General features: G+C 45.5%; 1 protein-coding gene across 2 annotated transcripts in view; it reads left to right on the top strand.

The window, feature by feature from the left end:
- The window catches only part of FRMD5 (FERM domain containing 5), a 98,413-nt gene that overhangs the window by 71,521 nt on the left and 11,564 nt on the right, over window positions 1–15,328 (top strand). For both annotated transcript variants that reach the window (XM_044283135.1, XM_044283134.1), the window contains 2 exons: window positions 160–247; window positions 355–443. In XM_044283135.1, the coding sequence (XP_044139070.1) occupies window positions 160–247; window positions 355–443 (177 nt within the window). The remainder of the gene's footprint in view (window positions 1–159; window positions 248–354; window positions 444–15,328) is intronic.

Below are 15,328 nucleotides of genomic sequence, written 5' to 3'. Positions count from 1 at the left end.
ATAGATTTTGCCTTAGGTCCCAGGAGCTTCAAGCTATGCCTCTGATGGGGGGGGTGTTCTCTTTTAACACATAAAATGATAAAATGCCAGTTTATTTGTGTACGTAAAGACGTTCTTCAGCACACACCCTTTCATAGGTGCTCTTGATTTCCCTTGTAGTGGCCTGTCACCTGCACAAGCAGAGCTAAGTTTTCTGAGGAAAGCTCAGACTCTGGAGACGTACGGAGTGGATCCTCATCCGTGTAAGGTACCTCATACCCCACTTATTGTCACCGTGCAGCCCTCGCCTTCCTCTCTCTGGCCTCCTCCTTTTCTTTCCCTGTCCTTTCTATTCTCTGTCTCCCTTTCTTTCAGGATGTCTCTGGGAACTCTGCATTTTTGGCATTTACTCCTTTCGGCTTTATCGTGTTGCAGGGAAATAAGAGGGTTCACTTTATAAAATGGTGAGTTAAGAAGAGCACTCTCTCCACCTGTGTTATTTCTTGCTCCCTGGAGGGTGAGTTATCCACATAGAGCACTATACGGAAAAGAGTAACAGTGCACTGCTTCATTCATACGAGACAATTTCATTGCGCTGTATGGCAGTGAATATGCTGGAGCACAAGGCTGTCAGATGACGGCCATCAAACAGGATGCTGTGGAGACCAAAGTGAGATGTCCTTTTTGACCACCTATGTATTTGATGGTAGGAAATAGGTATATTGGCTGCAGTGGATAATTACACATCACTGTGTCCTTCATATTTGCTTCATATTTTTTATACATGTGTATAAATTGCAGCCTTCCTTACTTTCAAGACTTCTCCCTATACTGTATCCTGTGGCTATAATATCATCTAGCTTTGGAAACACAGCATCTCTGAGGCTGCAGACATACAATAATCACCAGGTTCTAGCCTTCTAGTGCAATGTTTTGTTTTTTTCTAGTGTAATGCTTTAGTTTAAATGTCAGTTCTTGTTCCCCCGTCCATGGCATCTAGGATTGCTCCAAACAACATTTCATTGTATTGTACATTGTATTACATTGTATTGTACAGTGACAATAAAGGCATCTTATCTTATCTTAGGTGACATTTGGGTGATTCAAGAGAGTGCCTATTAAAATGGCACCAAATAAGTGTTCTAGTCTATCTAGAACTATGTAGGGGGATATATAGAGCAATATTGTAAAATACCCTGTTACTTAACAATTTTCTCCCCTCCACATCAACAGAATACCTTTAGCAGATGACAGCAGCCTCCTCTTTCTTTCCATTCACAGAATAACAGCATTTGTAGTGATGATGCTGCAGGGGATTTTCTTTAGCTAAGCCTGCCGCCCCCTAATAGCCATGTTACATGCGCTTTTAATAGGAGCGATATCGCACCTAAAATGGTTCTCTGGGAATTAAGAAAATTAAAATACTTAAATATTACTGTATTATAAATATATTTCCAAATACCTTTCATCAGTTATAATAGCTTGTTTTGTCTGGGGAGCAATCACTAGGAGAAATAAAAGGGCCGCTGTCCTATTAGTCTACACAAAACCTGTCATAATCCCACAGGAGGACAACACTGAGGTAAAGAGCTGCCTCATCGATTTTCTCTGCTCTGCTTGTCAGGGATTATAATCCTGAATACAGCTGATAAGATCTTTAGCTGAATCTCTGCGGGAATGGAGTCCATGAGGAGACATGAAGTACAAAGAGGACGGACAGAATAGTCTGTGGTAATGGAGAATGCATACAGGTGCTGCTTCTCATTAGTCACATCCCCAACTTCCTCTCTGTACTACATGTCTCTTGATGAACTCCATTCCTACAGAGATTCAGCTGAAGATCTTATCATCTGTATTCAGGATCATAATCCCTGACAAGCAGAGCAGAGAGGCGGATGAGGCAGCTCTTTACCTCAGTGTTGTGAAGTAACTTGTCCTCCATTGTAATTAGGATAAGTTTTGTGTGGACTAATAGGAAGGCGGCCATTTTATTTTTCCTGATAATTGCTCCCCAGGCAAAGCAAGCCATTATAACTAATTAAACGGATTTGGGAATTTACTTATAATAAACTATTATTTAAGTATTTTAATTTTTTTTTTCCCAGAGAACCTCTTTAGCGTAAATGGATTGCCTGATGCTGATTCCCAACTTACCAAAAGCTGGCAGTTATTTCTCAATGGTTTGTTATTGATCAATACCTTTTAGTAGGATCTTTGTGATGCTTGCAGTTCAGCAGTGTTATTTATCAGTACATTAGCCAACACATCTTCTAATTAGGTCAGATGTGCCTCTTAATAGTGAAGCATCAGTTTGTGATGGCTCAGAGCAGGGATGGAGGACATTATCCCAAAGGCACACATTTTGAGTCTCGTCTTGTAGGCTGTTCTGTGTATTGTAATCATCTGTGTCTGTGTTCTCTACTATTTTGTATAGTCTCGTACTCGTTGTACCGTTTTGTAACCCAAGTAAAGCTGAGTCTGTTCTCAGAACATTGATGTATTTTTCTGTATCTTAATACAATGTAAGGACCTGTTCTCATCTCATTTACTGTACATGCACCCCTGACTTCTGTAGTTTATAACACCGACTCGGGCTCCTTCATAAATGGCCAATAATTAGTAATAACAAAGGAAAAAAAGAGCCAGGGGCTCACCGTTTGTTTCCAATATGGAATTGAGGTGCACTATTATTAGACTTGTCCCAGTCTAACAGATGCACTAGGAAAAATTTAATATAGTAGGCACACCCAAATCTGGATAAAATGATCAGAGTCACAATTAGTGATGGATGAACATCGGCGGGACGATTCGCAAAAGCGAGTTCGCGATCAAATGTTCACGAACCGCGCGTTTGCGGCGGGCCCCATTTACTTTAATGGCAGGCGAACCTAAAAAACCTTCAGGTCATATTTGCAGCCAGCAAACACTTACACAAATAGTCCCACAACATGGACAGTCATATACCAGAGGGGGATCATTGGCAAAAATTCCCACAAAAAATATGTATTTTAATCAGGGGCCATTTTTATGCATCTTAAAGGGAGTCTGTCACCACATTTGACCATATTAGACAGATCCTATAGCGTTATATGTGCCACCCAGCAGTTAAAAACGGTACCTTTGTTGCATATAACCGAGTCTTCTTTCTGCCAAAAATGAACTTTGAAGATTGTGTAAACGAGCCCTCTCAAGTGCCCAGGGCGGTGTCTCAATCTTTCGAGCCCAAGACCGGACCTCCCCAACGGCTCATAACCCTGCCCTCCTTGTGCCTGTGCCCGCCCGTTTACTCCCCTCCCCTCGCCTTTTCCATTGCGGCTGCGCGGACAAATTCGTAGCCGGCGCATGCGCAGTAGGTATTGCGATGCCCTGCCAGGACTGGGCATCGCATTGCGCATGCGCCAGCTACGAGTCTCGTGGAAAAGGCGAGGGGAGGGGAGTAAACGGGCGGGCACAGGCACAAGGAGGGCAGGGTTATGAGCCGTTGGGGAGGTCCGGTCTTGGGCTCGAAAGATTGAGACACCGCCCTGGGCACTTGAGAGGGCTCATTTACATAATCTTCAAAGTTCATTTTTGGCAGAAAGAAGACTCGGTTATATGCAACAAAGGTACCGTTTTTAACTGCTGGGTGGCACATATAACGCTATAGGATCTGTCTAATATGGTCAAATGTGGTGACAGACTCCCTTTAAAGGGAAACTCTCAAAAATGTGCCCTGCTGGAGCTTAGAAAAGTTATTTTCTATTGGTTTGATGTATACAAATGTGCAGCACTCCACATTTTTTTTATCCTGCAGAGTCTATTAAAAAAATTCATACGTAGCGTAATTTTTTTTTCTACCATGGAACTGTATGGTGAATAGACGCCACTGTACGGCATCAGTCTGAGGCATCTGTTAACGCATAGCTTTTTGGTATGCATTAAATGGATGGCAAAAATAGAATGTGAACCCAGCCCTAGTGTCAGAATAAGCACCAGTACACAGCGGAGCAGGGTGACTGAGAGGGGAGGTCGCCATGTACTGACAGAGCGCTACCTGGTCCTGGTGGTCAGGGAAGAGGACTGTGTTTCCCAAGGATCATTTTCTACTGGGAAATACAGGGCCCAGTATAATACACTAGAATCTATATAATATAAAGATATTAGCCCTACCCCCGAATGATAATTCATTTAGGTGGTCATTTATTATATAGAAATATGTCTGTTAGGCGTATTTCTGACACAGATTGTGGCGCAAAAAGGTCCTTAGCACTGCAATCAACATATTTTTCCCGCTCATGACAGGTCTAAAAGAGGATGGCGTGGGCAGGGAAAGGGATACAGTTATGGCCATCCAGTTATTGGATACCACCGCCATACATTGACTGGATAACACCTCTGTACAGTGACCGGATAACACCGCCATACCGTGAGCGGATAAAAGGGTATAAGAGGGCACAGTACAGGGAATGACTAGGAGCACTGCACAGGGTGTGGTAAGAGGACACAATGCAGGGTATAATGGGGCACAGTATGGGGTGAGGGGCACAGTACAGGGTGTGGTAAGAGGGCACAATGCAGGGTATAAAGAGGCACAGTATAGGGTGAGGGGCACAGTCACATGACCCTGTGACATTAAAAGGTCCTTATGGTGAATGCAGTTCATACACCACCATAATGAGAGGCAGAGGAGTGAGACAGGGGTGTGATTATATGGCTAGAGATAAAAAATGTAACTGTCTGCCAGTACAGGCCCCAAACATTAGGCTATAGGCATTCACCTGACAGCAAAGAACTTTGGATTCTGTGGCTGGAGGTACATTAGGCAGTCACAGGATAAATATGTAACTGTCGGCCAGTACAGGCCCCAAAAATTAGGCATTCACCTGACATAAAAGGCATTTTATGCTGCTGTATATACATAAGGCAAGGAACATTCTTTGTTCTTGATGGTGGCGGATATGTGTGGGCTGGTATGAGGAAATTCAATTACACGTGGTCATCACAGGTGTTGAATTCCTACGAGATCCATGCCTCATTCATTTTTTTAAATCTGAGGTAGTCCACACTGTTGTGAGCTAGACAAGTGCGCTTATCAGTCACGATCCCCCCTGCTGCGCTGAACGTCCTTTCGGACACTCGACGACGGGCAAGCCAAGAGTTCCATGGCAAATTGTGCAAGCTCTGGCCACAGGTCAAGCCTGCACACCCAGTAGTCAAGGGGTTCCTCCCTTCTCCCTCTAGGCGTTCCCTGAGGCTGGATCCGGAGGGCGGCTGTCGATGGGTTGCTTGCAAGAATGATCTCATATCTGAAGTGACCAACACCTCTTCAAACTGCCCTCTTCCTGCAGGCGCGTTAGGATTGGTACCCCCATCTGTTTCGCTGTGGGTGGAAATTCCTCTGTCAGTGCCCGTAACAGCAGAATGCAGCATCTTTTGCAGCAAGGCCTGGAAATGCTGCATTCTGACATCCCTCTGTGATACTGGTAGCATGTCTGCCATTTTGTGTTTGTACCGGGGGTCTAAGTACGTTGCCACCCAGTACAGGTCCTTGACCTGTATGCTTTTTATACAGGGGATCCCTCTTCAAACACTGGGGCATGAAGGCCCCCATTTGCACTAAATTGGAAGTGGTGGAGCGCCCTGGCTCCTGCTCATCACCCAGGAGAATGTCGTCCTCGGTCTCCTCCCCCAGCCACGGACAACACCAGGGATCCCCGAAAAGTTTAAAGCCTGCCCTTCTTGCTCCTCCTCCTCCCCCCAGCCACCATCCTTCTCTGACTCCTCTTCAGACTCCTGCTGACTTTTCTCAGATGGAGTAGCCCGCCCTGGGAATTCATTCAGCATTGCGACTTCCTCATCTTCCTGCTCCTTGACGGCTTGATCAATGACATGATGCAATGCACGCTCCAGAAAGAAGGCGTAAGGTACGATATCACTGATGGTGCCCTGGCTGCGACTGACCAGTTTGATGAGCTCATCAAATGGCATCAGAAGTCTGCATGCATCACGCATGAGCAGCCACTGGCGCGGTGAAAAGAAACCAAGCTCCCCAGAACCTGCACGACTAAGTTCAGGACGTGTGCCATGCACAGGACGTGTGTCATTTTGCCCTGTTTCAGCGCGCTCAGCAGATTGGCACCGTTGTCGCACACCACTTTACCAACTGTCAAATTGAGTGGGGTTAGCCACTGATCGGCCTGTGACCGCAGAGCTGAAAGGAGTGCAGGACCGGTGTGGCTTTTGGCTTCCAGGCACAACAGCCGCAGCACAGCATGGCAACGTTTCACCTGGCACGTCGAATAGGTTCTGGGGAGCTTAGGGGTGCAGCGGAAGAGGCAGTAGCAGTGGAAAAGGAGGAGTCAGCCGAGGAGGAGACGGAGGAAGGAGTAGGAGGAGAAGAAGAGGCCTGCCTGCATGCAATCCGTGGCAGTAACACCAAATCCACACGGGTGCTACGGGTTACATGCTTGACGGCTGTCGGTAGGTTCACCCAGTGGGCAGTAAAAGTTATGTACCTTCCCTGCCCGTGTTTGCTAGACAACGTGTCTGTGGTCAGATGTATCTTGGCACCGACACTGTGTGCCAGAGATATAATCACTTGTCGCTGAACGTGGCCATATAGCTCTGGGATGCCCTTCTGGGAGAAATATTTCCTTCTGGGGACTTTCCATTGCAGTGTTCGATTGGCCACAAATTTTCTAAAGGCCTCCGAGTCCACTAGTTTATATGGCAGTAGTTTGCGGGCTAGCAGTTCCGACAAGCCAGCGGTCAGCCCTTGGGCAAGAAGGTTATCCGGTGTCATCAACTTTTTACGTTTGAGCATTTGGGCCACGGAATCCTGCCTTCTGCCAGATGAACGCGACGATGGCACTGTGGAAGGTGGAGTGGAGGACAAATGGGAGGAGAGAGGAGAAGGAGAAGAGGCAGGACGTGGAGCGCCAGGAGTGTGGCTTTGTGGGTTCTGACTGCGTTGCTCCCACTGGGCTCGGTGATGGGGGGCCAGGTGCCTTTTTAAGGTGGTCGTCCCTAGGTGAGTATTGGGCTTACCGCGACTGATGCGTTTACAGCACAGATGTCACGGCTGTTTGAGAGTAACAAGAGCATACACAGTAAAAAGAGCTACTGACCGGACCCAAACTAGGGAAGATAAAGGGTGACCCCTGTCAGACCCTCAAAGCTCTCCCTATGCTGCTAAAGCACATGCCCGGATCCAAATGGTGGAACGAGGCATGCCCGCGTACCTAAGACTGATGACCACTGTAACCCCTACAATAGTGGAAGGGGCACGGCCACCGGTGCCCTGCTCAGTATATGGAGGGAACCGTGGCCACCTCAGATCCAGTCAGAAAATAACCAGGTACACAACAATGTCTGCACACTTAGCTGAAGGAGCTGCAGCCGCAGAGAGGACGGATCCAAGGACAGCTGGCAATATCCGGAGTGCTTGCTGCAGCAGAACACAGGTCCAGTGAACGGATAGCTTACAAGTGAAGATACTCAAGCCAGAGCTACAACTGAAATGAGAAATATAATCCACGCCCTACAATAGGAGGAGGGGTGATTTAAAGGCAGGGAAATCAAACCCAGGAGGAACAGCTGGGAGTAAGGACCACATCACAGGGGCGGAGAAACAGAGTAGTGAGAACTCCTCCAAGCTCTAAGTGACATCATCACAGGGGTGGAGAAACAGAGCTGTGAGAACGTCTCAAAGCTCTGGTAGTGACAACAGACTGCAGATGGAAAAACTATTGTCAGCAGCTGACTTGTTAAAAAAAGCCCACATTGCGGAGCCATGTGCCGGCGTCCTCGGAGCGCAAGATGTGACCATGCATCGTGGATGGCTCATTCCAGATATATTTGCAGTCTGCTTTTTGCCTCCTGTGCACTGCGAGTTCTGCCTGCTTCTCCTCCCTATATGCTGCTCCGTCTCTCCCTCTCAACTCCCCTCCTCTTCCGGGCACCCACGTGATGTCCATCGACACGTCATCATCGTCACCTTCACCACCACTGACATTAGAGATCTCAGACTAGGCAGCAACAGTGGGGACCACCCTCTTTGTCGTCAGACCGCTGGGTGGCGGCCGTTGCTACCTCCTCTTACTCATCCGATGCCAAGAATGGCTGCGCATCGGTAAGGTGTGGGAATGGATGGGAAAATAATTCCTCTGACTCGAGTGGAGGGGCTATGTTGGTGATGGTGATGTGGTTTCTTTGGGGGTGCACATAGCAGAAAGTGAGGAGGGTGCAGATACAGAGGATGAGGAGGGTACAGAAGCGGAAAGGCTGAGTGAGCCACTCAACAAACTCTAGTGCGCCCTTTGACATAATCACACGCACCTTCTCCAACTCCCACTTAGTCCCCGGACTTGTGCATCTGCCCGACCCTACCACCCCTGCGGAATGGCCTGCCTCTTCCTCTGCCTGTCATTTTCAAAATGACCCTGTGCCAAAGAAGAGCAGTATTTGTGGAAGCTGATATATGGAAGGCCTCAATCAGGTGTTAGTTGAAGCAGGTATATCAAAACCCGCAATCTGTATTTTGTGGACGCAGGTATATGGAAAACCTCTATCACTATTTTGTGGAAGCTGATTATATGGCTAGACTCAATCAGTTGTTAGTTGAAGCTGGTATATCACTATCAAGCAGTAATTTTGTGGACACAGGTATATGGAAAACCTCAATCACTATTTTGTGGAAGCTGATAGATTGCAGCTCTCAATCAGTATTTTCTGGAAGCATACAAATGCACTATAATATACTTTCTATGTCACAAAGTATATTATATGACACCCCTCTGTGTATCACACCTATCGATAGCACAAAAGGACTTTTGTGGCCCTATTAGCTAGCGTTTGGTGTCCCTAAGTTCCTAACAGCCTGTCTCTGCTCCAAAATGCAACCTCTCCCTACACTGGCAAAACACATAATGTAAAATGGCTGCCAGATCAGGTTCTGTTATAGGGATGTGCTGAAACGTCTCAATTAGCTGTCCTGTCCCACCTGATGGATGTGTCATGGGTCAAAGTTTGGCGCAATGCAAAAGAATATGGCGCACGCGGACATCGCCATATGTTCGGCAGATCGCGAAAGCGCAAAGTTCGCCACGAACCGCAAGGCCATCACTAGTCACAATTGAATTAGAAAATAAATTATTTACTGAACAATAAAATAACAAAATACATATACAATAATATCAAATGGGTTTAATATAATGTACAAAGAACCATTTACAAAAGCAGGGCCCTTGCTATTATAAAAATACGTTTCATCCTAAAAATGATATAAAATGGTGAGTTACTGGTGAGCTCATAGGATATTCAATCATAAAATAAACTCAGATATATGTCAGTTCAAATAAATCGCTCTGCAGAGTGTCTTGCCACCTACCCCTGTGGTCCAGGCTATGAAAACAATAGATTTAGAGAAGGTGAGGTGCGAAATGCAGGTAAGGTATAATGATGCAGTAATCCGTGGGGCCGGAGTATAGTGTAGTGTGTCTCTCTCTCTCACCAACGCACTCATAGTGGTACCGAGGAAGAAGTTTGTTAACTTCGAAACGCGTCTGGCATAGTAGCCACGAAATAACCTCTATCTAATCGCCATCCCCTAATACCAGTCTGATGCAATCAGTGAGGGTCTACTAGCCGTGCACGGTATTTACAAGCCAACCACGCTGATCAAAGCGCCTGTACTATGTGGGACATGCTGAGAACGAACAGTCTATCTTTACATCAAGCGGCTAGACTACGTGAGTGCGTCGGTAAGAGAATGACACTCCACTCCGGCCCCATGGATTACTGCATTATTATACCTCACCTGCATTTTGCATCTGAATCTGCTCTCAATCTATTGTTTTTACAGCCTGGACCACAGAGGGAGGTGGTAAAACACTGCAGAGCGATTTATTTAAATTGACTTACATTTGAGCTTATTTTATGATTCAATATCGTATGAGTTCAACAGTAACTGATCTACACTAAATAGGAACAAACATTTGGATTCACCAAGAACTAATTATTGATCTACTACCAGCATTGGATCAACCTCTTGGTATATTTATTATGACAAGAGAGTTACTATAGAATTTGTCTATTTTATATCATTTTTAGGATACTATGTATTTTATAATAGCAAGGGCCCTGCTATGGTATATGGTTCTTTGTACGTTATATTGAGCCCATTTGATATTAGTGTTTTGTTATTTTATTGTTCAGTAAATAACTAATTTTTATTATTAGTAATAACAAGTTCACAGTAGTAAATCCAGCTACTTAATTCAAACTTTTATTTATCGGAAAACTATTTCTGAATGAATAACTTTATGAGAAATACACTATGCTTTTAAAGGGAATGTGGCATCAGAAAATGACCTGTTGTAAAATTTAATTTTTTTTGTTAAACACATTTTTAAATAATTTTTGGGTGATTTTTTAAAAAACAATTCCATGGCACTATATTTACATAAAAACTAAAATCTTGCAGTTTGCACCCTGGCCAGTAGGCCTAAAATATAGTAGGACTTTCCTGTCCTCAGAGCAGCCCCATGGGTCATAGACACAATGGCTTGGAGAGGACCTCATTGACTACTATGGGAGAGTTTTCTAGGCATGCTCTGTGACCTGTGCAGAGGTCGAGTGGCTGTAATTTTACCTGTGAATGGTGGATCCTGTGAGGTGATATCTGTCATTGTAAATCTGCATGTGATAATAAGGAGATAGCTATTGAAAACTTGTACAGAACAGGAAATCATGAGCTATTATTATACCTAGTGGCCAGTGTGAAAATTGCAGGATTGTATAGATTTTTTTCTAAATATAGCGACATGGAAAATTAAAAATATACCGGTAAGCAGTGGCGTACCGCCAATATAGGCAGACCACGCCGTTGCTGTGGGGCCCGCGGCACAGGGGGGCCCAAAGCGCATGGAAGCCCTGCCCCCTATGTCTACTCTGCTGCACAGACATTTTTCCCTCCCGGGACGCAGCACAATGGCTCCTCCTACTTCCAGACAGCATCGGTAACTGAGGCAATGACGGGACCCCAGCTATGCTGACTTATGAAGCTGTGGGATCCGGTGCCTGGGGAGACGTGAGCAGGCAGGTAAGTGCGCCAGGTATGTGGACGGGAGCAGATGGTGTATGGGGCCGTCTCCCGCCCCTCTGCTGCAGAATCCGCTCTCCGCCGCTCCCGCTCTAGAACTTTTCTGTGTGTGGCCATGCTGACTTCAGCCGGGATGGCTACCTGCACATCCTTACTTGTCCCTTTTTCAGTGCGGGTTCCTTCAGAATATGTCTCCTCCTCCCAGCAGGGCTGGTCTCCTGCTCAAGTGCTCGTGCAGCCCCCTGGACACATCGGGCTGGGGACCACGACTGGCACAAGAACTCTGTGGGGGCAGGTGCCCCATGCAAGGGCAAGGATTAATATGGCAAGTGCCCACAGCAAGGGCAAGGATGGGGCAGGTGCCCACAGCAAGGGCAAGGATGGGGCAGGTGCCCACAGCAAGGGCAAGGATGGGGCAGGTGCCCACTGCAAGGACAAGGATGGGGCAGGTGCCCACTGCAAGGGCGAAGAGCCACTGGGCAGGTGCCCACTGCAAGGGCAAGGACTAATATGGCAGGTGCCTACTACTAGATCAAAGAATGGGCAGGTGCTAATCGCTAGGACAAGGTGCTATAATTACTATTGGGGGGGCAAATTACTATATGGGGCAGTGTGGAAGAAATTACTATATGGGGAAGTGTGGGAGAAATTACTGTTTGGGGGAAACTACTGTGTTGGGGCAGTGTGGGGGAAATTACTATATGGGGGAAGTGTGGTGTAAATTACTGTTTGGGGGAAACTACTGTTTTGGGGCAGTGTGGGGGAAATTACTATATGGGGGAAGTGTGGGGGAAATTACCAACTACCCCCTTCCCCCCCATTGCTGGATCCGTATGACAGGGGGATTCAGTGGCAGCTGTGGGGGCATCAGGAGTGACGAGGGTGTCGGGGAGTAAGTATTACCTGTATACGGTGCCCAGGCATTTTGGGGTGCATAATAGGGAGGGGGCAGGTGAGGAGAGACAAGGCAGGTGGTGGGATGGGCCAGGGATGGGTAGCGGGCGGAGTTAGGGGGGCCCAATTCAGATTCTTGTTATGGGGCCCAATGACTTCTATGTACGCCCCTGCCGGTAAGTCACCAAAAATTTAAACAATAGGCCATTTTCTGATGACACATTCCCTCTAATAATTGGAAAACACTGTTACGCACTTGATAATTTTAAGAAATGTATTAATTTGTCCTCAGTAAAAGTATTATCTTAGTCAGGTCCTCCTTCATAGATGCTCTCAAATTCGATCTAATTATGTAGAGAACAGAGAATAACTTCTCTACAGTAACTTGAGTTGGTGGCAAAGCAGTAACCAGATGGGCAACATCTTTGCCAATTTTCGGGTAACAGAATAATAGCTTTCTGCACTGATAATTTTGATGGACGGTAAAACTGCTCAAATATACATTTTGCATTCCTAAAATATACAGCAAAATCAGTAAATGTAAAAAATAAAAATGTCACCAACATTTTAACTGAGAGGCAGTTATCTGCTGTCTATACATGTCAGTGTAGTAATGTCGTAACAAAAGATAGGACAGTGTCAGACAGACAGATAATGTAATGCAGCTATGTGTGTATGTCCTAGAAATGCAGAGAATCGTCTGCAAGTCTAATTGAATGAAATGAGCATTTAAAAAGTGCAGCTGCTATATTCAGAGTTTGCCGTAAGGGGTCCTCTGGGATTTTCATATTAATGGCCTAAACTCAGGGTAGGTCGTCAATATGAGATCAGCAGGGGTATGATTCCCGGCAACTCTGCTGATCAGCTGTTGAAAGAAGCCAGAGCTCCGTGTGCGCCAGGGCCTCCACTCAGCTGTCTTCTAAGGCTGTCTTCCTGTTCAGTCTAGCAATTGTGAGATGACTGCAGGCATGCCCAGTAGTGAACTTCCCCCTCTGGTCTTTAGAGGAGGAACTTACTACTGAGCATGTGCAGCACAGCTTCTTGGATTGTAACTAAGGGCATTGGAGCAGCATAAAGATACTTAGTAAAATACATAGGAGAGATGATAACTGATTATATATCGCCACTAGAACACCCTGCTTATCACTATTTATAGTATGAGGACAGGAGAGAACACAGGACAGGTGAGAACTGATTATATATCAGCACTAGAACACCCACCTTATCACTGTTTATAGTATAAGGACAGGAGGGAACACACACAAGAGAGGTGAGAACTGATTATCTATCACCACTAGAACACCTTGCTTATCACTATTTATAGTATAATGGAAGGAGAGAACACAGGAGAGGTGTAAACTGAGTATCTATCGCCACTAAAACACCCACCTTATCACTGTTTATAGTATAAGGACAGGAGGGAACACACTGGAGAGGTGAGAACTGATTATCTATCACCACTAGAACACCCTGCATATCACTATTTATAGTATAATGGAAGGAGAGAACACAGGAGAGGTGAGAACTGATTATTTATCACCACTAGAACACCCTGCTTATCACTGTTTATAATATAAGGGAAGGAGAGAACACAGGAGAGGTGAGAACCATTTTTCTATCACCAATAGAACACTTTGCTTCTGATTCTTTATAAATAAGCGCCTTAGATTGATAAAACGTAAAATATATTTATGATTAAAGGATAACTGTCATATTATTTTTTTTTTGAGTATTGGATTGTGGTGATTAATATCACCTTGGTGGCCCTATTTCAACTTTTCACTGTGTATTCAATTACCCCTTAATTCCACATTTTTGTTCCCTGTACTGCGTACTTTTATCTGTGCTTAAAATAGGGTTGCTAGGCATGGTCCGTCTATCTGTTGATAGTAGACGGAGCACGCCAACATGCAGGCTCACATTACTGACAGCCAGGGACTGTAAGTAAATAATTAAAGCCAGGTCCTCCCCAGCAGCTGATAACAGTGCCTGGGCTGTGTGCACTTCTCCCTGTCCCTGCGCTTGGCAGACGCTCCCTCACTCAGCAGAGCTGGAGAATGCAGAGTTGGAGCAGCGCAGACCAGGGAAGGGAGATCTGCCGTCTGCTCAGTGTATAAATGACAGCAACATGTGGTAAGAGGACCCCTTTGTGCTGCAGGAGATTAACCCTTTAGGGGGGAGGGCTCTGGTTACTGACACTTTTGGGGGGCTATTGTTACTGGCTAGTGAGGGCAGGCGGGATTAGCCTCAGGGTGAGGGCAGTGGCGGCCATCTTAACTGAATAGTAAGATTGCAGTTTTATGCAGACTGGTTGCTAAGGGCTGAATCTTATTAAATATGGGGTAAGTCAGTCTAATAGTAACTGATTCTGGAATATCATGTTATTAGTAACTACATATATGAAAATTGAAATTAGGGTCTAAATGTGACAGTTATCCTTTAACATTTCTTTATTCCTATGAAAGTTTAAGAAATTCATTATTCATATATCTTAATAACAGCTGGAGTCGGAACACTTCTACTGACTCCGACTCCACTCAAAGCTAGCTTCTACTCCGACTGCAACTCCACAGCCCTGCACCTAAGTACATGTAATATTAATATGATTTTTTTACGTTTCTTGTGCTTTAAGGATAAATGGAGTGGTTATCCTATCCTAGGTTATAATGTCATTTGAATGTATTTGTTCAATTCCTAAGTCACAATTCCTAAGCAGCCTTTCTGGTTTGCTACAATTAATGGGACAAGCAGTTGTAATTACATTGCACTGCCTCTGTTAAGGAGATGATGCAGAGGTAATTTCCGAGAGGAAGTAGCATTCGCACGAGTTCTTCTACCCCTTCAAACAGCTGATCGGCGGGGGTGACCGGAGTCAGATCCTCGCTGATCTGATATTGATGACCTAATCAATGCACAACCCCTTTAAAATAGATAAATCACGTTGTCCAGATAGAATGCACCCCTTTAGGGCTGTTTCACACGAGCGGGTGCCGTGCGTGACATCCGCTACGTTGGTGAGAGCCAAGACCCGCTATGGACAGCAGAAGCACAGAGCATTAACATGATTGATAATGCTCCGTGCCTTTCTGTGATCTTTTTACTACAAAATCACGGACAACTTTATCTCACTGTGATTTTGTAGTAAAAAGGTCACAGAGAGGCACGGAGCATTTTCAATCATGTTAATGCTCTGTGTTTCTGTTTCGCAGCGGGACTTGGCTGTCATTCACGCAGCGGATGTCACACACGGCATTCGCTGGTGTGAAACAGCCCTTATACTAAGGGAATGTGATTGATGTTTGTTTGTGTTTGGGGTGACTTATTTGACACTATGATCCGGATACTGATAAACGTCTGGGCAGCCTAATTAGGCAC

The sequence above is a fragment of the Bufo gargarizans genome, chromosome 2 (assembly GCF_014858855.1).
Source record: "Bufo gargarizans isolate SCDJY-AF-19 chromosome 2, ASM1485885v1, whole genome shotgun sequence".
Lineage (NCBI taxonomy): Eukaryota > Metazoa > Chordata > Amphibia > Anura > Bufonidae > Bufo > Bufo gargarizans.
This window is presented reverse-complemented; position numbering and strand designations above follow the sequence as displayed.